This window comes from Glycine max, chromosome 18 (genome assembly GCF_000004515.6).
Source record: "Glycine max cultivar Williams 82 chromosome 18, Glycine_max_v4.0, whole genome shotgun sequence".
Classification (NCBI taxonomy): Eukaryota; Viridiplantae; Streptophyta; class Magnoliopsida; order Fabales; family Fabaceae; genus Glycine; species Glycine max.
In genome coordinates this window covers 7094360-7118405 of record NC_038254.2, presented here as the reverse complement: position 1 = coordinate 7118405, position 24046 = coordinate 7094360, and the positions used below count along the sequence as shown (strand labels likewise).

Here is a 24046-nt window from a genome sequence, read left to right as displayed (position 1 = left end):
TGAATAGTTTGGATACACTTCTAGGAAATGCATCATGCAAATTGAACCGGTAGAAAGATTAAAATCTCTTATCTTTTTTTCTTTTTTGTTGGTACTAATTAAGTTTTCTGTTCCTATACAAATTTTGTTTTTTTTTATTTGGTCCAAATATGGAAAAATGAATGTAAATAAGTTCCTTGACCAAAAACTATTTTTTGTGATCTTTGTTGTTACTCCCAAGTTTTAACGTTGAGAGCAATTTTAACGTGATTAGAGGATTTCTGTCTGTTACTTCATTTTGCACATTGTTCATTTTTAATTCTTATCCATAACACTTCTTTTCAGTTTGTTTCTATAAGAAATTTTTTTAAATACGTCTCTATACGAATTAAAATGAGAGCAATGTTAAGGTAGGGAAAAAAAAATACAACACAACTAAAAAAAGTTAAGAAGTTCACGATAATGTTGAGTAAATTTGACCATAAATGAAATGATAGAAGTAAAGAATGTGCTTTTACTGCACTCTTCAACAGAAAAAAAGAAATCGACGGCTTTGACACTTAAAAGTTACTCCTAATTTACATTCTCTCCTTCCAATTTTCCATATGGAGTAAAACTCTTAACACTTTTCACCCACACCCCTTAAACAGTTAAACACCATCTCCTAAAACAATCAAAATCAGTAGAATGCCACCTTCTCTGGTTTGTCATAAATCACTATAACTAGTAAGCAAAGCTACTTCTAACCTAAACTTTCTCCATTTAAAGGGATCTTGCACCACTCTACATTAACTACTCATTTTTGTAGAACACATCAATTTTTCTTAATATTTCCTACAACGGACTCTACTAAGATTGCACCCTCTATAAATGGAGTAATTAGACTGCACACCACTAGAGAGTCTTGTGGAGTCCACTAAGATTGCAATTGCACCCTCAATGAATGGAGTAATTAGACTACCCAGCTCTAGAGAGTCTTGAGAAGAGTTGTTACATCCTAATCAAAATTTAAGAGAAGAGTGTGTGTTTTGTGATCACTTATTCTGAGAGTCTCTTGTGAGAAAAATAGAAAATGTTCATTATTCTTTATGACTTTTGAGTGAAATATTTGGGTTTATAAGATGATATAGAACTTAAGGTAAATTATTAAACTTGCAATCTTGTTTTAGTAAGTAAACACTTTTATTAGAGCATTTCTTTAATTGTAGGTAACAAATTCTGAACCTAAAAAAAAATGTATTTTTTTATGGTTTGTTTTTGTGTGTGTTTCATCTTGGATCCTTGTTGTGTGCGGTTTTTCTCAAAAACACTTCTATAGATATAATATGACAAAATATAAAATTTAAAAATCAAATTATTTGTTAAAATTGTAGACAATAATCTTAAAACCATTTCATTTAAAATAGAAAGATATCTAGAATTTAATATAGAATTTAATATAGTCATCAAGATTCAATATTTAAAATTTAAAGCAAAAAATATTGAAGTGGTACCTGCAAAAAAAATATTAAAGTGGTACTATGGTATGAAAAATCATGAGATTTTGGTCAGCGATAATACTGTGTGTTCAAGTCTATTAGGCAAAAGACACGAAGTTACTGCATAATTATTATTCACATGCAATGTAACAGCTACTATTATGTACTGTGGTTTCATTTACAATAATGCCATGTAATTCAGTATGTTCGTCAAAATGCATTTCAGCTTGTTTGCTTAGCTTGAAAGATGAATTGACAGCACGAAAGTGTGGAATGGTAAGTAGAGAATCATGATTCATGAGTATTAATGTGGCAGGGGGTTTATTTTTTTTTATTATTTGTAAAACTTCAATTTAATATAAAAAATTTTAATTTTTATATTTGTGTATATAAAAGAATATTGTAAGAGAAGTAAATTTTTAAAATAAATGACTAGCTGAAGTGAAGTGTTGAACCAATATTATTATTTAAAACATTAATTGATAGTTAAAAGTTAAAAATTAATTAAAAATTATTAATCTAATTTATTAAATTATAAGTGTTTCATAAAATTATAATTAAAGTAATTAAAAAATATAAAATAATAAAAATACACATATTTATACGATGTTTTGATATAAATTTTAATTTTATTTTATGGATAAAAATATATTGAGAAGGTATAATTTTAGTTTTTCAATTAATTTTAAACTCTTATAATTTTTATTTATAGATAAGTTATATTTTTATTATGTTAATTACACTAATAGTTCAAATAATTCATTTGATATAAAATTATTTAAAAATAATGAAAAATAAAATAAATCTAACATTTATCATTGTAAAATTTTAAGTATAACAGGCATTTAATGATATAGATTTATATTTAATGATTTAGATTTAACTCCATGATAGCAATGTACAAAACCGATTCCACAGGAAACACGGTACGCTTGACCACACAGGAACACATCCTCTCCTCTAAAAAAACAAAACATGACCAAAGAGAAAGCAAAACACTGCACACTGCACACTTCACAGTGTACACTCTCGCAAGTTGCAAGTTTCAATCACTTCCACACTTGCCGTCATTCTCGTTCTTCTTGTTCTTCAAAAGCTTCAAACTTTAGCCTTTAGACGATTATGGGTAGCAGCGACACGTCTTCTTCGGATTTCTTCTGCCGCCGCCACGTGTTCCTCTGCTACAAGAACCCCGCCGTGTGGCCGCCGCGCATTGAGGCTGCCGAGTTTGATCGCCTGCCAAGGTTGCTCCACGCCGCCATCAATGCCAGAAAGCCTCATATCAAGAAAGAGGTTTGCTTTTGTTTTGCTCTCATAATTTTCTTTCTTGGTTTGGTTTTTTTGTTTTGCAGTTTTAATCTGTTTTTGTTTAAAAATGCTTTTTTTTTTTAAACGATAGAGTGAGAAAGGTTGTTCTTGTTTGTTCTCCCAATGGGCAATGTACTAGTTTTTGGATCTTTTGTTGTTGAGATGGGTTTGTTGTTTTCTTGATTCGTTCTTTTTTTTTTTTTTTGTCAAGCACTATGAATGAATGGATGTCCAAGTGTGAGTGGAATGAATGGAGTGTGATTGAAAGTAATGGAACAGGATGGAACTAGTAAACATTCTGTTGTTTAATTAGTTTTATGATATATATCCCCTAGTCCGAGTTTATGGAAGAACGTCTGTTGGTTAAATAGATCTCAGTATCTCCGGGAATTAGTCTCTGGCTCTTGACTAATGGTTACCCTGGCTTAAAAAAAAATTGATCATTTTTATGATGAAATGGAATGGAATTGTAAGGGCTTCCACCCCATACTTGGGGAAGTAAAAGAAAAGTATTGGATGGAATGGAATGGAATGACTTTTATTATACTTTAAACTATCTAAAGATTCTAAACAATGGAATCCAGTATCATTTGGTTGCATTCCTTCTCATCAATCCAAATGTAGCCTATGGTATGAGGTGGGATGGTTTGATTTAATTTTTTTTTTGTTTATATTTTTCTTTATGAAGTTATTTACTATATTCTATATCAATTGCATGATATTTGGATTTTGTTATTAAAGATGACCTACTAATGCAGTGAAAATGCTGTCTGGATTCAGTGATATTTATTCACTATATAGATTAAGCTAACTGTAGCTAATTGTTTTGGACTTGTCATTTGCTAGACCTGCTTAACAATATGTGAGGGGCATGATGGGACTGAAACATCAAATGGAGATGTATTAATTTTTCCAGACATGATCAGATATAGGTTAGTACTTATAGTTTCAATTCCGTTTCACAGCTTCTAATTCCCCTATAAAAATTCTCCATTGTTTTCCTTAATTCCTTATCAACATTAGTTTTAGTGAAATTGCAGGAGATTAACCCATTTTGATGTTGAGACATTTGTTGAAGAAGTTCTAGTCAAAGAAGGAAACTGGCTTCCTGGAAACCCTGAATCATTAAAAGCGTCATATGTTTTCGTATGCTCACATGGATCCCGTGATCGTAGGTGTGGGGTTTTTGGACCTATCTTGGTCAGTAGATTCAGGGAAGAGATAGAGTTACATGATCTTCTAGGCAAAGTGTTGATTAGCTCGTGCTCACACATTGGGGGAAATAATTATGCAGGAAATGTCATTATATTTGGATCAAGTATCAACAGAGAAGTCACTGGGCACTTGTAAGGAGGAGATTTTCCCTGGTTATTAACATTTCGTTCAACAGATTTTTCCATTTCTTTAAAATCAAGAAATACCTTTTTAAGATTGTATCTTTAATTTTGATTTTGATATTAAGCTGACCACTATTCTTTTTAACTAAACTATGTAGGTATGGATATGTTACTCCAGATGATGTACCTTTATTGTTTCGCCAGCATATCATTCAAGGGGAGATTTTTGACTCACTATGGAGGTAATTTTTATCTATGATATTTTCATTAGTATTGAATTTTAAAGGTTTTTTTCCCCCTTTAGTTCCATCCTTCAAAAGACACTAGCCAGGATTGCTCTCTTGCTGGCCTTTTGGCGCAGAGACTGGGTCTGTGGGGGTTAAAAGTTAATTTTATATAATGTTTTGTCAGAGGTGGAAATTTTAGCTATGTTCATAAAGTTTGTTGTCGTTTCCAAGTTCAAATGTTTCAAAATTCAGAATGAAATGGAATGTTAATAGAAGTGAACTGGAAAATTTAAGAGGTGTTTGAGGCTCTTTCACGGGGTCTGTGGCAAATTTAAGAGGGTGAGCCCTAGTACAGCAGTAAAGTTGTGCCTTGTTGACTGTTTGGTCATTGGTTCAAATCCGGAAACAACTTCCTTGTATATGCAAGGGTAAGGCTGCATACAATGACCTTCTCCCATACCTTTGCATAGCGGGGAGCCATCGGGCCGGGGTACATTAGTTTTTCTAATGTTGATTGAATGAATACCTTGAGAGATTAGTCTCTGGCTCCCGGTTGAGGGATATCCTAGATTCACCCAAACAGCCTCTGGCTTCATAGAAAGTTGTTTTAGGTCCTCGACAATCAATGTAAAACTCGCTAATATACCAAGCATTGATCACTCTTGACAAAGAGTTGAATGACGTCATGTGTTCCTTATAGCCAACCTCACTTAGTGGGATAAGGCTGTTGTAGTTGTTTAGTTTTGATTGGGGGTTCTATTGCTTTATTTAAGATTTGTAATTTCATATGTAGGAATCTTTATGAGATTAATTTTTCGTTTTGGTTCAACTTATTTTAATTTTAGATAAATAATAGCCTTGTTTTTTGGGGGGTGGGGGAGCAATTGTTTTCAGAAGTTAATTGGTTCCTAAACAAATGCATCTTGATTTGAATTATCTTATTTTAACTTAAAATAGAGATAGCTTTGTTTGCTTATCATTTGCATTGGGTTAGTTGCTTATTTGCCTGTAAATAGGCATTTAACTTAAACATTCGAGAAGCTTTGATTATTTTATGATATTGAATTTCTTATTCAAAGAGTATCTAATATTTGATTTAGAGGAGCACTTTAGGTTTACCAAGGGAGTGCCCTACTACATGGAGTACACTTGGTTAATTGGTTTGTTTAGCAGGGAGTAGCACTTTAGGTTTATCAAGGGAGTGCCCTACTACATGGAGCACACTTGATTATTTTTCAAAAGATAATTTTTCAACCAATGAGTGTGCCTTGTTTTGTTGATAGTTCAATAAATGCACCCACTTTCATGGGAAAAAGAGAGTAAATTGAGCAATAGAGTAGTCCTATGTTTCTTATAATTAGGAACAAGAAAAAGTTGCATTTTGTTTCTTATATATAGGACTGGAGGTAGTATATTACAGGAATCTGAAACATATTTAAGCTTTTGATATTTCATGTGATGCTATGAAGTTTTTTTAGAACAGTCCCTGGAAAAGTAGCTCCTATTCATTTTGTTCCAACATGGATTAATATTTTCCATCAGGGGTCAAATTGGTTTATCAGAAGATGAACAGAAGAAAAAGCAAGAACAAAGGCTTCAGCTGAATGGTGGAAGAAATTTAGGAGGCATGGGTGCTGGCTGCTGTCAAACAGACGGAGAGAGCTGTTGCCAAGACAACGAAGACTCTTGTTGTTGTCAGAATGATGTATTAGAGGAAATGACAGAGCTCTCAGCTGATAATAAGAGGAGGGAGAATGTGAATGTGATTTCTCGGATCAACAAGGGTAAAGGAGCGTCACTTAAGTTTAGTTCCATGCCAACATGGCTTGACAGCTGGGAGCAGGAGGATACTTATGCTGCTTTTGCTGTTGTTTGTGCCGCTGTGTCAGTTGCCATTGCCTATAGCTGCTACAAACAGATGAGATGAGGAGAATGAATTCACCAATTGGTTGGCAGTGCCATTTAGCAGTGAATTGGATAACTCCAGCTTTGTTGTGTCTTCATATTTCATTTTGCAAGTTCAGTTATGCCTTATTTCTAACCGTACTGGACATGCAGGGGAATGAGTATCTGAAATCTTGACAGCTTCTGAAACATGAATTGGAATTCACCTCTTAGCTTTGTACATACATGAAATCTTAGCCTGGGAATGTTCAAATTAAATACTAGTAGTTTATTTAGGTGGAATTGGTCTGTAACATTTATTAATTTTATGTAAAGCTAATTAACTTTGGTGTTTGATGGGTTGCAAATTACAGATATTTTTTGCTTTTGTTTAGACCCTATTTGGATAAATTTCTTAAGCATTTTTAGTAAAAGAATAAAAGGTAAAATGAATTAAATTTCTGTTACAAGTTAAAATTAAGTTATCAGCTCAGTTTTTGAAAAAGTTAAGTGGTAGAATTTCTATAAAGGTCAAAGTGTACAGGTTAATTTCAACTCATTGGAAAATTTTAATTTATTTTACTTTCTTATTTTTCTCTCTAAATGTTTATAGGAAAGTTTTTATTATTATTTATATTAAGACCATTTTTTTTTCATTTTATACGTATTTTAGTTTCATGATGGAGGTATACTGTTGTGATATTCTTTTCTTTTTATACTTATTTTATTTACATCAGCAGTTAGATTTATAGTGCGAAGGACAAGTGAAAATAGAAAAACGTTCTAGGAGTAAATAATAGATTAGAAATTCTGTAACTCAATATAGCTAGATAATTTCAGTGATATACCCTAGAAGCCATCTAGTTTTCATTTAAGTTGGATTTTGAATAAATTAATCTTCATCTTTGATATGTTTACAATTTTAAAGGGTATTTCCAAATTACAAGTTTCATTCAAATTCCAAAATTTATTCATTATTGAATTGAAAGTTTCTTTCCCAAAAATTACATACAAAATTTTTTATTAATTATCTTATTCATATAGATTAAAATTAATGTAATATAAATATTTTAAAATATACTGAAATATAAATAATTTGATTATTTTCTTATTGTTGTTCAATTTTGATAAAATTTGACGCAAACGATCTTAGTAATATATAGATATAATTCAACGGTTAGATGAATAAAAATCACATTCTATATCAAATTATAAAAATAGTGTAATAATTATTAAAATTACACCGATATAATTTGATTCTTCCTCTCTCTATATATACACGTAAAAGGAGTTCGAGAATTTGATTCAGCAACAAAGGAATTCACTCACGACTTGTTACTTTCAGCAATGAACATGATTTTTGAAAGATTTTAGATTTAAGTAACAATCCATGCCTTGCAAAATATGTCATAAAAGAGTAAACAAAGGTCATAGCCAATAAATCATCTTTTGTTATACCTTTACGTGATAACGTCTTTTGATTCATGTAGCCAATTTTATTTAATGGAATAAAGTTTTGTTGTTGTTATTGTTGTTTTATTGTTCCTATACAAGCTGCAAAAAAGAGGTAGTGCATTATATTAGACAAATGAGTTATATAGTGTGTATTTGATTGAACCTTCTGGATCTACAAAAAGGAATAAACATGTTAAAACATACGTAAAAACAACAATTTGTTGCTTTGGTGATGTGCTTTGCCTCTTTGGAACTCCATCCATCATTCTACAAATGCACGTCCTAGGTAACACTTGCAGTTGTTTGTGCTTGAAATGTTAATAGTTGTCATTTGAAAACTATGGAGTGACACCAATCACAAGTTCTTCATATATCTCTAGTTAAATACTGAAATAAAAACCTGAAGGTAATGTTAGATACCATGGTTTTAAATAGTCGTCCGCAATTGTAATTGTGACCGTAATGTCAAGGTATTTTGACTTTCTGCAACCGTAATTGTGGCTGCATAAATCACATTTTCTCACATTTATCTGTAATATAAAAGTTTTTTGGTTCATCGCAACGCAAACATAATCACAATTGCTAAAACCATGCTAGATACTAGGGTGACATTTTTTTTTAATATACTAAGGTGACATAGTTCAACATAATATCGATGATGTCTATAATGGATAACGGACACTACTTTCATAGCCATTATGATACTACTAAGTACTAACAACCAATTAGAGAATGATGAGATCATTGCAGAGGATCTTCAACAAGAGTTTCACAGCTCCATATTGCCGAGTGTTCAAGATATATAGACTGGAAGAATCAATGAGGAACGTTGGATGAATTTAAAGGTAAAAAATTGTTTGACTGTGTGTGACTATGTGATTCCTCAACTGCATGCAATCCGAATCTGAGCTATTGTTACCATACAAATGTAAATCCTTGCTACTGATTTTGCAAATTAATATTCTCTTCGGATGATTGAATTTAAATGTATGGTTTGTTAAGAGTTTTCTCTTTTCCATGGTAATAAAATGTTTCAACAAACCATAATTGATTAATACAAGTGAGGTGCCTAATGATTCCTGACAAGAATTAATTATTGTTTATGATGATAAATACTTCATACGAATACCATGATTAATAAAAATAATGTTTCAACATTCTTTCAAAGACAAAAAAGTGGTACGAGAGAAGAAAAAATTTATGCTTAGGAAAAGAAAATAAAAACATCTTTCATATATAAACAATTCTTAACCATAATTTGCCAAGTGGCATTTTTTTTAATTTCCCATTGCAAAGTTATTAAACTTCTCCAGAAAAAATAATAGTTAACATATAATATATTCATAAAAATATTGAATAATCAAATATAGTACTTTTTTAATTATGTTTTTCAAAAATCTTACTTTTGAAAATCTCATTCGAATGAAAGATTGCTTGCACCAAACATCATCTTACATTAAACCGTCTGGTTAAGCCGATTCCAATACAAATATATGGCTCAACTATAATTCACTCGAAACAAATTAAACTAATAAACTAAACAAATCACAAACCAAAAATCTTACCATTTTAATCACTCAATTCAAATTTTAAAACATTCTTTCGGCTTTTGGTAATTTGAGCATGCATTACATCACATCACAATTTTTTAGCATCTGATTATAATCAAGTGCACCTCACCTGCATTCTAATTCTGCAACAAAAGCAGAATAAGAGATGCGAATGTAATATTTCTTAATTTAACATATTAGGGGGCAATTCTAGGAGTGGGATGTGGGATACAGATAGAATAGTTGAATAGGCCTTGAAACACATTACAGGACTCAACGTTTCCTGGGAAGCCTTCATGCTTTTTATGGCAATGGTCATTCAGAAAAATAAGCAAGAATGAATAGTTTCAGTTCTAGCTTCAACAAAACCGAACAATGTTTTCTGATAGTTGCAAAATGTTCAGTCTCAAGACTACAGTCTCTACAAGATCTTTGATATCTTTTCTGCAAAAAGGTACACCTCCTACCGCAACAATAGAAAGTAAGTGTATCCTGCTAATGCTAGCAATGAAGCTTCCTACTCCATAACATGGTTAACTGGCAACTTTCCTCAACACAGCTTCAGCACGCTGCTCAAAATTTGGTAAGGCCCAGTCATGCTGGGTTATGTCAAGATTGTCTTTCTCAGCACTCAGACCCTGAAAAGAAGACGACAGAAAGTAAGATCAGGATTTACTTTGTTCAAGACCCGACTATGATTCATTTGAGTCAGTTACACCTTTACCTACTCAATTTCTGGAAATATTATCTGCCAATTAAAAAAAAATGTCTGAAAATATTTGGTATCTCTCATTTACTGTATTTTCCCATTTTTATGGTTCAACATTAATGACAATACTCTCCCAAAAAAAATATATTAATGGCAATGCAAAGCCAGTAAAAAGTGTATCCAACCCTCTCTTTGTATATCTAATAATCTCAAGAAAATTAGCTATGGGTGTCTTCGAAGTAAATTAAGCACTTATTCGATATGTTCTTATCAAATGAGAGTTTATTCATAAGCTAGACTGAGAAACTAACTAAAATAAGCTAAAAGAACCTTAAAAGAAGGTTATATATGCTCATATAAGTTTTTTCAAATGCCACCTAAATTCTCAGCAAAGACTACTCTTTTTTTTTTTTTTCCTTTTCTTGTACACTGGATAGAATGCCTCTACATTTTGTTTATTTCTACTAGAAGTGTCCAATTTCACCTGACTGTCATCCTTGGTGAAAGATCATTTACATCATAGCACCTCATTGAAATAAAAGATCATTTGTACCTCCTTCTGGTATTGCCCGGGGGTTGGGGGGAGGGGAGTCAACAAGTGAATCATACAATAATTTTCAATGATTGATATTCAAAATTATGAAAAATCTAGAGTAAACCACTCATATTTGTAATTGTACCTTTGAAGGATCAAATCCAAATCCACCCATTTGCATCATACGTTGTGTATCATCTACAGCTGCATAAAAAACAGCACACATCACAACAAATTCCAGCTTACATGGAAAAATGACAACATAATGAAAAGTAGTAAAAATCATATTCATGAAATTGATGAATTAATTCAAATATACATATAAAAGAAATCAGCTTTCATGTTATAACTAACCATTTTCTTCACCCAATATGAGACTAAACAATCCTCTTAATCCAAACAGATTGAGGAAGTACCTGTAATACAATCTTTCAACAATTAAACCAGAGAAAGAGTGAAGCAGGTAAATATCCATAAAAATGAAGATTACCAAGAGCGACTGCTGACATAGCTAACATCTACGGTGCTAAGGTCTATTCCATTCTGTAGCATTGACCTAAACCTCTGTGTCAATGGAAAGGGTATCTTGGCTGTGCATGAAAGTTTTAAACATTTTCAAGAGGTAAATAGTAAAAGTAATGAATCCAAGGTTGTGCCAAGCAGATGACTATCATAAGTCAACACATGTATGTACTAATACAAAATACAAGTTGTGTCATTATTCAAAGAAACTTTAAACTTTAAAATGATATATAAACAGAGAAGTTTTGAAGAATGTGAATTCACACAAATATTCCAATCAACCAGTAAGAAACAAATAGGGGAAGTAGTTATAAAAAATTACCTGCTACAAATCCAGAAAAGAAAAAGTTCACCCAAGCAAAAGTAAGAGTCTGTCAAAAAATACGAAACAACGTAAGTAGATGCTAGTGAGACATCTGATAATTGGAAACAAGTACAAGGAGCGTGATCCAGTTTCTAAAGCCAGAGGACTGTCAAACTCCAATTTTAATACCTGAGGAATGATCATTGAAAGGTTTTTCTTCATCATATCCATGGCCATGTTCGGATCAGAGAACATCTGTGCTTGCGGATTCTGGCCCTGGCCCTTTGGAACAAACAACAGACCATTTTCCTTCGACCGAAAGACAAACAATCAGTTCAATGTTGAATTGGTCAGGCGCATGATCATTTAAAGTACTGCACAAAGCTCATGACAAAGTTACTAACTTCTAACTAATGAGTTCTAGAGCTGATTGAAAAACATCAAAATTGAAATCCGGTAAGCAACTATCTTGTAAATTAGCCAATGAAACTTCAATATTCTCCGTTCTCCAAATCAAGAACCACCCACTTAAACCATAAAACCTTCTGGAAAACAAGAATATACACTAATAAGAAAACAAACCTCGTTACAGAAATAAATTTTGCGAGCGCGAAATGCCTTGGATGGAATGAAATTCGCCCCAGCACGTAAATTCCGAGCTCTAACAATCACTTGCCTGAATCGATTAACATCACCATTACATCACTTAGATATCAAATTAAAAAAAAAAAAATAGCCACATAATCAACTAAGGAACAAAGGGTAAGCATACCCTTCTTTAACAATTTTGGCATCAGGGGTTTGTGAAGAGTGCATAAGCTTAGAAACAAAGTAACGGAGCACACCAATGAGAACCATAACCACAGAGAGAGGGATCAACACCCAGTCTCTGATTGCAGTATCCAGCACAAGATCTTCTGCCATTGCTTTAATTCCTAGTTTCCTACAACCCCGTATGAAACAAAAGCTGCTTATGACTTCAAATTTTTTTTTTTTTTGCTTTCAAGGTAAAAATACTTGTACTATTTGGCTTTGCCAATTGAAATTGAAGAACTTACCGTGCCGCACTATCTGATTCGGTTTCGCGGGTTCCCTAAACGAAACCGCTGAAGAATTGCGATGCGTCACGTAGAAAAATCGGTCCGAAAGACACGTTAATAGGGGGACTTATGGATGGTGCTAGGTGAATCTGGGAAATTGAAGACAAGTGAGCGAACCCTAATTTCGCGATGGAGGAACCAGGGAACGGAGTATTACTCAATACACTTCGTTTTCATCGTTAAAAAAACAAAGTCGCATGTTGTGTTTCTTTGAAAAAAAATATAGATCGAAAAGGTGTTTTACTTAACTGAGATTCGGGGCTGTTTGTTTTAAGTTTTTTTTTAAAACACTTTTTTCAATTAAATAAATATTTTTTTATTTGTGTTTCTCTAAATTAATTTTTATTTTGTAAAAAAAAATAGTTTTCTCTTTTTTTTAAGAAGTAATTTCTATATAATTAAAAAAACACATTTTTTTAATTTTTTTAAAATTTAAATAAAAACAGCCCTTGTTCCGAAGTTTATTTTAGGAATTAATATACACATGATTAAACCTGATACAGTTTTGCTCTATAATTTTGTATTAATAATATTTATATCAATAATTTATCTCTTAATAAAATAAATTACTCTTATAAAATTAAAATAATAATAAGAGGGTTTTATTATCGCTTATTGCACTTGCGATAGCTCTTTTTTTTTTTTTAAGGAGAGTCGTTTGTTAAAGAAGACATGACTCATGAGATATATTTTAGGAAAAGACCATTGATAATGGAATCACACATAAGAGGGAATAATAATAAACAATCATAAAGGTAGATAGGTAGATATGAGTCTGGAATCCAAGTCCCTTTATTTTTAGTTCATGAGTAGATTTAGGATTATTCAGAATCAATTTATTGAGAACCTTAGTCGTCTATGATTTTTTTTATTTGTTCATGAGTAGATTTGAATCTAATATCCTGAATTTTTTTTATTCTATGAGAAAAACTTACCTGGATATCACTTGCAAGAAGAACTCTTGATCATACCATGGGGAAAATTAGAAGAGAACCAAAGAGATCCATTAACTATGAATTTTCCAGTACATGATAACATTGTTCTGCTTTTTACAATAAGAAAAACCTTAGTAGCATTGTCTTCTTCTTTCTCTATATTGTAACTTTTTACATCTAAAATAGATATACAAAGCTATTAATATGAACAATTTGATTTCCAATATGATACTTGATCATGCGGTCACTGTCTGACTGATTCGCTAGTTGAAGAAACTTTAACCTTCGCCACAAGAATTTTTTAAATTAGCTGCAATGAAATAAGTAGCTATTATGTATCTAATCTCTAATAAAAAGAATTAACAACAAATTAGTAACAAAATTACTACAATATTGATCAGGCATGAAATAAGTGGCTAATTAACTAGGAAAAATAATCTTAGTTAATTCCTAGCTAGTTAATAATTGAATTAAAGATATATATATATATATATATATATATATATATATATATATATATATATATATATAATATAGATTAATTTTACTCATTTATTCAAATATTTGTCACATTTTGACAATACAAGCAAAATAGTCATAGAAAAAATATTTTTTTAAAGAAAAAGAAAAATTCATTAAAAAAGAGGCGGGAAGGTGGAATACAATGAATTTTATTTCTAAATAAGAGTTAAATTCATGCCACTGTAGAACATTAGAAGGACTATATACATGACCCCAACAACACAGAGCAAGAACATCGAAGTTCTTGGCGATTGTTGCCAGAAGCAACTATATGTTGCAATGCTTTGCCAAAATCATGGAAATAGGCCAATATGACAGAACTATTGTCCACAAAACAAAGCTAGAACTTACATCACAGTAAAAAGAAAGAAAAGAGCAGGAGATCATTCTATTCACGCATCCATGAAATGAAATACCAATGCATTTAGATACCTCCAAACCCGTGCATTAAAATGAAAACTAATCCTAGTTTAGTGTGAAGCATAAACTACATGCACAAGAAGTTTAAATTAAAGTTCCAAATATAAACTTGTGACAAAAAAATTCGAGGCATGAGATATATTTTAGGAAAAGGCGATTGATAATAGAATCACACATTAGAGGGAACACAAACAGAATAATAATAAATAATCCAAGTTCCTTTACTTTTAGTTCATCACCTAAAACACTAAATATTTTGCTTACTTGTAAACATTATATAGTATATACATTACCATATGTGTTACTTTCTTTTTAAAATATTTATTTAAGTGTTAAATCAAGTTCTTTTAAGATAAGCCTAGTTTATAAACATTAAATTTCTCTATGAAAATAATAATAATAATAATAATAATTTTTTTATTATTTATTGTTTATTATATTTTTCATACAATCAATTTTCACTTTCATGTTTTTTTTTTCATTTGTTTACTACATCACTAATTTACACAATTCATTTTAATATTATAATATTCATATTCATATTATAATGTTATGTTTTTTTAATAAAATAAACAACTTTATGTTTTTTTAGTGTATTTGTTTAAATTATTTATGCTTAAAAAATAATTTCTTATTTATTTTGAGAAACAAATCTTATCTACTTATTTAATAAGTGCTTTTAAAAAAACACTATTTTAAAATAAGGAAGTTTAAATAAACTGACAATCTTAGAGTTAGGAGCATTTAGGAGGAGTCCTTGCAGACCAAGAGGATCTTGAGACGGATATACCTAGACACACTCCCTTAATTGATAAGCTTAACCCCTTTGGCATTTTAGTGCTCTTCCCCAAAATTTACCCCTTTTCTGAAACACATATTTTACTCTTACGCTCCCTGTTCTATTCTAAGGTTCCTCTCACTCATCTTCTCACATCCAATTTATGTTGCGCACCGAGTATGACTCGCCAATCGCTTCTCTGAACAATTCTGGATAATTTCAGGAAAGGAGTATTTTTGGAGAGAAAATACAGTGAGCAGGTACATTTAGAAGGAAAGGAGGTGATTTTAGCATTTGGAGCCCAGTGTTACGAACCCAACAACAACAACAAAATGAGAAAAAAAATAAATTTGCCCTATGTGTAGCTTTACGACATCGTTTTGCTCTTCTTCATGAAACCATTCACCATAAACCCTAAACGGCTAAACCCCTCCATGTTGCTTTCTGTGCTCATTGCAACGAATTGCTAACGACACACAGACCACAGAGAAGCTACGACAGAGACCAAGGATGTCGTCGTCTTCGTCGGAAGATGAATCTATGTCGGAACAGAGCAATGAATTAGGACTTGATTTCATCTTGAGCTTGGACAATGTTCCATCAAAGCTCCCTCCACACCTCGAACTCTTCAAAACACGCGTTCTTTGCAACAATGATGCTCCTGTGCATGTAAACCCTCTTACCCATTAACCTTCTCTTCTATTTTCATCATTTTACTTTTACCCCTTTTATGCTACGTTATTATTATTTTTTTACCTCTTTCTATTTTGCTAGTACCCTGTTTCATAAGGTTTCTAGCTTTTCAATTGGGTGCTGGAATTATAGAAGTTAGGATTCCAAGTATTGCACTTGTTTGTACATGTCTTGGATGATGATTGTTTTGTTATTAACAGTCTCCTGTGTTGGTGTTTTTAGACGGATACTGTACAATATTCTGGTGCTTATGCTATTTTAGGAGTTGATAATAGTGTGCGTTTGGATAGCTTCTGTGAAAACTTCAAGGTTGAAGTGAAGCGACTTACGGATAGCGATATAGAATTTGATATGATTGGAATCGATCCGGCAATTGCCAATGCATTTCGAAGAATCCTTATAGCAGAGGTGATGTATCTTTGCTTCCCCTCACTGTAAATATAGTAGTGATGTCATACTGTTTGGTTTTTTTTATATTTTGATGCATTTGTTACTTGTTAGTGCATTTTCTCTAGGTTAACTAAGTGCCTTGCCATAATCTTCAACATTTATTTGATTTTGTAAGTTTTCGTTTTGTAATGAAATAGTAAGTACGTGATAATAGAAAATGATGCCTTCAACTGATTATTTGGTGTGCTAGCATTATGATGACCTATGAATTTTGCCATTTTTGGTGGAGGAAGTGGTTTGACATTTAGGATGTGTTTGGATAAGGCATTTTAAGAGGGGAAAGTAACTTTATAGGGGATTTAAACTTTATAGTTTGTGCATTTTATTAAAAAGAATTTAAAATTTAGAGGATTTTAATGAGAAATTTCAATTTAATATAAACAGAATTTTAAATTCCTCCTAAAAAGAGAATTTGGAAATTCTTCTCCCCAAAGCTCATTCAGGCATCTCCCTCTTGTTCATGTATCTTCCTCTCTAATTATCACTCTTCTCTCATCTCCTTGTCTATTGCTAATTTTTTTTATTTAGAGTTCTTTTCTTGATCTCAATTGTACATCTGATCAGAAAAAGTTATAAGGAGTTGTCTATAATAATAAATATTAAACAGTCATGAGCAGGGATCACAGATGTGCTTAATGATGTGCTAGAGGAAAGAGGCTTCTTTCAAAATTCTAATATTTCCCTTAACTGATGTGCTTGAGGAAAGGTGGTCCAAATGGCTTGACACTTTCCCTTCCAAATCTGTTAACTTTTAAGCTATTAGAAAAATTGGTTTTATATCTAACATTCTAGTATAATTTTAATCCCTCAACAGAATACTAATGCAGTAGCAATAAAGGAACAGTCTGGAAGGGAATCTTATTCTTTTAACTTAAAAATAGTTCCAGACGTGAGAATTGAATCAATTTAGGGGTGTACAATTTTTTTTTCTTAAAAAAAACTGAACCAACCCGAACCGAACCGAACTGTTTTAAACCAAATATGTGAACTGCTTTAGAGAATCTGGTTTACTGGTTTCAATGAACCAGTTCTGAATTGAACTGTTTTAAGAACCAAACCAGTTTTGAACCTATTTCAGCAAAATCAAGTATATTATATATTAATGAGCGGATATAAGAAATACCCTATAACAGAATTACAAAGCAAGTGGTAAAAAAGGAAATATCCAGAAGACTACATGTATGCTAACATGCTACCCACCACCCTTGATAAGCTTAAACCATTCCAAAAGGAATCCGTACATGCAAAATCACCTCCTGAGATACAAGAAAACAATGATACAAGCCATTCCCCGTACAAATGCAGAACCAAAATCTGAAACATGAGGACTTAAATCTGCAGAAAGCAAGCTGCAATTAAAAACCATTCCCTGTACAAATTCAAAATCACATCTCCCATCAGAATCTGTATAGCTTGAACTTGCTCCAAGAGTTCATTATATATTCAACAAGCAAGAGTCACATTTTGGCCAGTCTTTTTGGTTCTGTGCTCTGAGGATCATAACATTGAAAAGGAAACTTTATGCTGGGTTTTTTTTCCCCTAAACTCTTTGAGGATCTTAATATTGAAATGGCAACTTTTTGGTTCTGGTCTCTGAGGATCTTAACCCTCTGGCAACCTGAAACTTTACAAACAGCTAATCAATGCTAATTGCTAAGCAACACTGGACTTAAAAGTTATAATCCTATGAGCATTAACTGAGACAGAATCATTTCATAGCAATGCTTTATCAATCCAAAATCACATTTAATATAGGCTATGACCACAAAAATCTTATATGACAAAAAAATTACACCATTAAATAAAATTCCAACCTAGCTTCTAAAGAGCTCAACTGCACTTGTGTGCCATTCACTAGACAGTTGTATGTTACCAACATTTGAACCCAGTCCCTTATGAAATTGTCTTATGACAATTACCATACAGACCAAGAATCACTAGACAATTGTCATATGCAGTGAAAGATAAAATTTCTCAATGTTGCAAGTCTTGTCTTTTTTCCTTAAGTCAGGTACTCACACTACTCAGAATAAGTTTTGCAACCAATGGCTTAAAATGTTAATCAGAGTCAAACAACTTAAAAAAAAACTAGCAAAATTTTGTACAAGTAGACGTACTCTGGAGCAAGATATCCATATGCACTTACAACTTTGGTTGCTGTGGTTTCTCCCTCGTTTGTTTTACTTACAAGTTTTGCTAATCCAAAATCTGTTGTCTGGAGAAATAGTGAGAGAGATCTGGCAATCAACAAATCTGTACCACATCTAGTTTTAATAATGTCATATAATATTTTTTCCATCTTCTCTTCCACCCCGGATAAAAATGCAATCTGACAATCCGTTTTAGCATTTTCCTCAAATCTCTATTCCTTATCTTATCATGAACTTTGCTGTTCAATTGGTAAAATTATATGATGTATTTTTTGAAATTTCTATATTGTCTTTGTCCGTTAGATACTTGTAAATTTGATTATCTGCACAAAAATGCTTGTTTCATATTAATAAATTCAGGCAGCTTACATCAAGATTGTTATGGAAATACTTAATATAAAATGATAAATTATATATGGCATAACTCTCTAGAAAAATGTGACACCCTTTACAAGAAGACAGTTTTCTTTTAAATTTGTAAAAGGGCAGAGGAGACAATGAATGAAAGAGGGGGAATAATTCACTTGCTTTGATGTTTTTGCTGAATGGAAATTTCTTTTATTAGCTGTTTCAGCAAGCCTGCCACCTAAGAGTACTCCAGTTATGTATAACATCGTACGTTAGCTTTATTTTTCAGTTTTTATGTATTGCCCTTTGTATGATAACTTTAAGTAGGTATTAGTAATGGTGTAGTTGTGTAGTACTGGTGGAGATTATCAAATTTTTATGTTTTTGTTATAATTTAGGTTCCAACAATGGCTATTGAAAGAGTATATATCGCAAACAATACATCAGTTGTACAAGATGAAGTTCTTTCCCATAGATTGGGTCTCATTCCAATTCGTGCTGATCCCAGGCTATTTGAATATCCAGGTCTATATCTACACTAACCCATACATCTATTTCTCATTACGTTTATGACTTTCTCATGGGATAACTTGAATATTAGAAATGCTATGCACATTTTTCAGTTTAAACCCCTTATCTGGCATGGGCACAGCCTCACAGGTTAAATGTTTGTTATTTTGTCTTTCTTTTGAATAGAAAATGCAGGAGATGACAAGAATGAAAAGAACACCATTGTCTTCAAGCTACATGTTCGTTGTCAAGTGGGTCAACCTCGTATTACTGGTAAATGACTTGAAGCTTTTGCTTGAAAATATTTGTGATGCTTTTAATTTCTTATTTAACTATTTAACTTCGTCCTCTACCCTTTCCGCAATCTTTTTTGTCTGATGATATTATGATACTAGTGCAGTAAAATCAGATAAACTGAAGTGGTTACCTAATGGGAGTGAGCTTCCCTGTGAAGATGTCAAACCAAATGCAGGTTCAAAACCAAAAACATTTACATCTTTCACTTGCAGCCAAGATTCACTTCCTGAATTTTCCAACAATTCAATTGGTCTTACATATTCGGATATTATATTGGCTAAACTTGGACCTGGTCAGGTAACCTTCTTCTCTAAAAGGAGTGTAATTACTCTTAGATTTTATGGTTTAAGGTTTAGAGAGAGATCAGTTAATTTTTTCATCGTGGGTACCTTTCGTAGTTAACCTATTTCACGCCAGATGAATGATTTACTGTAAATTTATAAATTGGAGCACTTTTTGGCATTTTTATTAGTGTCCTTGTAATGTTCTCTTTCCACCCTGAATCTACTTTAACATTTATTTTCAATGCTTATAGTTTCTGCAAACCTCCTTTTTTCCCTCTGCTACATTGTTGGTCATTAATGGCATAATTGTTCTCACATAAGATTCATTTACCTCTGTTTCTATCTGTCCTTTTCTTTTATCATGCAAGGCTCTTTGAGTTATCTGATTTTGCTAACTTGTTACTGTTTGCATGTCTTCATATAGAATACTGGAAGTCATACTTACTGAATATTGTAAACACATACTACTGTAGGAAATTGAACTTGAAGCACATGCGGTTAAAGGCATTGGTAAGACACATGCAAAATGGTCCCCAGTTGCCACTGCTTGGTATCGGATGCTTCCGGAGGTAAGGGAATATCAAATATCTCATCTGCTAGTTACATCCACACACTGCCAAAAATTTGCAAATCCTGGCATCTGTAAGCTTGGTTTTTCTTCTCTAGGTTGTACTCTTGGAAGCTGTTGAGGATGAGCTGGCTGAAGAATTAAAAAATAAGTGTCCAGTTAATGTGTTTGATATTGAAGACATTGGAAAAGGTAATTCAGTTTTTGTGTCAGTGCTTGGCACATCAATTTTATGTTTATATCTTAATGTTGTGGACCATGATGATGAAGGATGTTTGTGTCAGTGCCATTGGTTTTGCATCAATGCCTGCCTGTCTTGTGTTGCACATAACATGCTATTGTTATTGATAACATATGATCTCAAGTTCCTCTTTTTTTGGTACTTTCTTAATTTGCTGATTTGGTTGTTGAGAGTAGGTAAAAGAAGGGCAAAAGTAGCCAGACCACGGGATTGCACTTTGTGTAGGGAATGCATCAGAGGGGGCAAAGAATGGGAAGATCGTGTATCATTACGCCGTGTTAAAAATCATTTCATTTGTAAGTTTTATGTAAACTCTGATATACTTTGGCAGGTGTAAGATGAGTGATGCATGCAAAGAGTTCCTACATAATTTTAAATTTCTATCTGGAAAATTCCCTGATTATGATACAAGTATACAACTAAATTTTGTGCAAATGTTGGATTGACAAGAGTTCTTACAAGGGCTATTGTTTCTTTTTGCTTGTTTGTGTAGTTACTATTGAATCAACTGGAGCATTACCTCCTGAAGTGCTATTTACTGAAGCTGTGAAGATTTTGGAAGATAAATGTGAACGTGTGATTACTGAGCTTTCTTGATTCTTATTTTTTGCCATGTCTTAAAATCAATGAAATGGATAAATGTGATCCATGATCAGTTCTGTTATGATTCCATTTTTTAGGACCCTTTTTTTATAATATGAAAGTTCTTTCCTTACTCATAGTTAAGCGGTGCATGTCTAATGTATTTACCCCAAAAAAAAGCGGTGCATGTTTGCATATACATGGTCTGTATTATCCAAATCCAGTAGCTTAATATAATTGATTTTATCATAAGAGGATGCTTTGCTGATCACAATGCGATTTGACTTTGTAGAGTAAACACGTTTCTCTTAAAAGCACTTTAATACTATTACTCTTAGACTTAAATATGTTTAGTTCTTGCAAAAAAAAGTTAAATTTAGTTTTAGTCATCCAGTTATTTTTAATTCTCATTTTAATTTTTTTAAAGTTCTTTATGATATTGTTTGATAGCAATGCGATATGAATATATAAATCTGGTCATGTGTTAGTGATAGTTTTGTCCCGTCATTAGTTAGTGGAGATAATGATGATTATTTTTATAAAAAAAGAATTTATAAGGATTAAAATTAAGAAAAAGATTGTTAGAAAATTAAAATAGTTTTTAGTAATATTTATAGGAATATATTTTATCCTCTTGTAGCACTACGTGTTGTCTACATGCTAGTTAGAATTTCTATCGTGCCCCGTTAATTTGGGGTATTAATAGGGTTGTGTTTTTAACCAATAGGAATAAGCTGAATTATTATATTGTTATTTTAAAATTTAATGATAATTTTAAAAAAAGACTTTAATTTTTGTTAAGAAAACTGTTAACAAAAGATAAATTTATAGCAAAAAAAACAAGGATATGTCAATTAGTATAATAACAAGCAATATTAACATTTTTTGAAATTATAATTAATTTTGAAATAATAATAATATAATAATACAACTGATTTATATTGGTTGAAAAATCAAGCGTCTCAATACTCCCAAATTAAATTAACGAAGCACGGTAGAAATTCTCTTCCTATAATGCTTTCATGATTATTATTTTTCTCCAGCATTTTCTATTATTTTAATCATCTTATTTTATTTTATTTTTGTTTTTTTTATTAATTCACATTCCCATTTCCCCCCTCTTTCAGTCTCTTTTTTTTTGTTATAAAATAATTTGTAGAAATTGTTGCATAATTAAAATCTCTTTCCCTTTATTGGAAATGCAAGTACTTAGTATTTTTACAATTAAGTCTGTGGCTCCTTTAATTCATTTGAAGCTGACATTCAATGAATGGTAGCCAATCCAATTGATTCAAACAGATGTGCTTTTGTGCAGAACATATGGCTGAACATTGACCACACTCATCACTCACTAATCACTATCAAATCCATGGGGAGTGGATTCTCTGCAGTCACTTTTGTGACAGCATAAAATCCTAGCCTTTCAAAATAAATCATATTATTTAAATAATTAAGTAAAATGTAACTCAATTTTTATTTTTATTTTTATTTTTAAGGATGATGACTGGAGGACCCTATAGTTGCTTTATGACTAGAGGAAATCCTGGTCAAATCTATGTCGGTTTGTGCTTTTCATGTAGGTGCAGTGCAACATAGATTTTTACTCCATAAATTAGCAATAAGCTTTTGGATTTGCTCAAGAAAAGTTCCCCATAAGTTGAGTAGTTGTTCAGCTTGCGGCTTGCCTAAGTAATGGTTTAAGTATTTGGATTAATTTATTTTGAAATAATATTATTTTTGATTTTGTGAAAATTTAAAAGTAGTGATTATTTTTTAAATAAACTAACCCATTGTGAGAATTTATTTATTTTTATTTCTCCACGTATCAAACTTTATCTAAATATCCACTAAAGTCAATCTAGTGATTGAAAATTTAGATAATTTATACAAAGTGATAGGTTTAGATTAAATATTATTGTCGTACATAAGAAAAAAATCTATCTAATTATTCAAATCTCATGCTTGTGTAAAAAATTAGAAAAAAAAACATTATTTTAAACATTTTTTATATGTAAATTAACAATTTTGAATATGCAAAAAAGTTTCCTTTATTATATCGTTATATAGGGGAGTGGAATGTTCTTCTTTAAAGGGTAGTCTTAAGTGAGATGTTATGAAGAGCAGCTTAGCAGCTTAAGATGTTCATTTTTAGATATCTAACATTTTCTTTACCAAAAAGATATGTAATTTTGTTAATCATTTAAACAAAATAATAGTAACATCTAGTGTGATTTATGCAGTATTAACATATTAATTACTTTGTTAGATAAATAATGAAATAAATTGTACTTCTGAAAATTATTATATAACAACCTAATATTTATTATTCTGAGTTGCTCAGAATAAAAAAAAACTAATATTTATTATGAATTCCATAAGTCGACATACCTAACGTAAAGCCAAATTGAAATATAGTTTTTTATCCATGAAAATTAAAGAAAAAATTTAGATAATTTATACACTATTCTCAACCAACTAAAATAAATCCTTTGACAAAGTCAAATCCAAACATACTCATCCACAAATGGTCCAAACCATGATCAATTAAAATATCTCCTTGTTCCATAAAAAAATGTCGTTATTGGACATTAGTACTGTAATCTATATTTTTTTTAAGGCAGGCATTGATACTGTAATAGACTAACAGTAGTATAAAGCACTGCGTTTATATGGATGCATTCATAATCATAGAATAAATGTTTATTTTGTCACGATTGGTTAAGTTAATGTTATTTTCTCTTAAAAAAACGTTAATATTATTTTAGCCTGATAAATATGAAATATATTAATTTAGCTCCTTAATCATAAAAAATAGTATTAAAAATAATCTTTTTTAACGCACAAACCAGAGGATTGAATTACTAAAGCAATGCTATTTTG

The 24046-nt window shown here is 31.5% G+C and overlaps 3 protein-coding genes across 3 annotated transcripts; 2 read left to right on the top strand and 1 right to left on the bottom strand.

Moving 5' to 3' along the window:
- Positions 1-2438: 2438 nt before the first annotated feature.
- On the top strand, positions 2439-6568 carry LOC100791417 (altered inheritance of mitochondria protein 32). Its single transcript, XM_003551375.5, has 5 exons — positions 2439-2750; positions 3612-3697; positions 3806-4111; positions 4261-4344; positions 5872-6568. Exons 1-5 carry the CDS (start codon positions 2580-2582, stop codon positions 6254-6256), a joined length of 1032 nt encoding a protein of 343 aa, XP_003551423.1. The 5' UTR covers positions 2439-2579; the 3' UTR covers positions 6257-6568.
- Positions 6569-9275: 2707 nt separating this feature from the next.
- LOC100788772 (ER membrane protein complex subunit 3-like) lies at positions 9276-12600 on the bottom strand. The gene is made up of 9 exons (NM_001289217.2): positions 12347-12600; positions 12061-12231; positions 11871-11964; positions 11478-11597; positions 11307-11355; positions 10953-11052; positions 10817-10878; positions 10608-10666; positions 9276-9856 (listed from the first exon to the last, which is right to left on the bottom strand). The coding sequence occupies exons 2-9, from the start codon at positions 12210-12212 to the stop codon at positions 9752-9754; spliced, it is 741 nt and encodes a 246-aa protein (NP_001276146.2). The 5' UTR covers positions 12213-12231; positions 12347-12600; the 3' UTR covers positions 9276-9751.
- Positions 12601-15434: 2834 nt separating this feature from the next.
- Positions 15435-21460, top strand: LOC100786622 (DNA-directed RNA polymerases I and III subunit RPAC1-like). Its single transcript, NM_001255723.3, has 9 exons — positions 15435-15712; positions 15959-16144; positions 19083-19209; positions 19381-19467; positions 19595-19788; positions 20249-20344; positions 20442-20535; positions 20761-20880; positions 21078-21460. Exons 1-9 carry the CDS (start codon positions 15554-15556, stop codon positions 21179-21181), a joined length of 1167 nt encoding a protein of 388 aa, NP_001242652.2. The 5' UTR covers positions 15435-15553; the 3' UTR covers positions 21182-21460.
- Positions 21461-24046: the final 2586 nt, after the last annotated feature.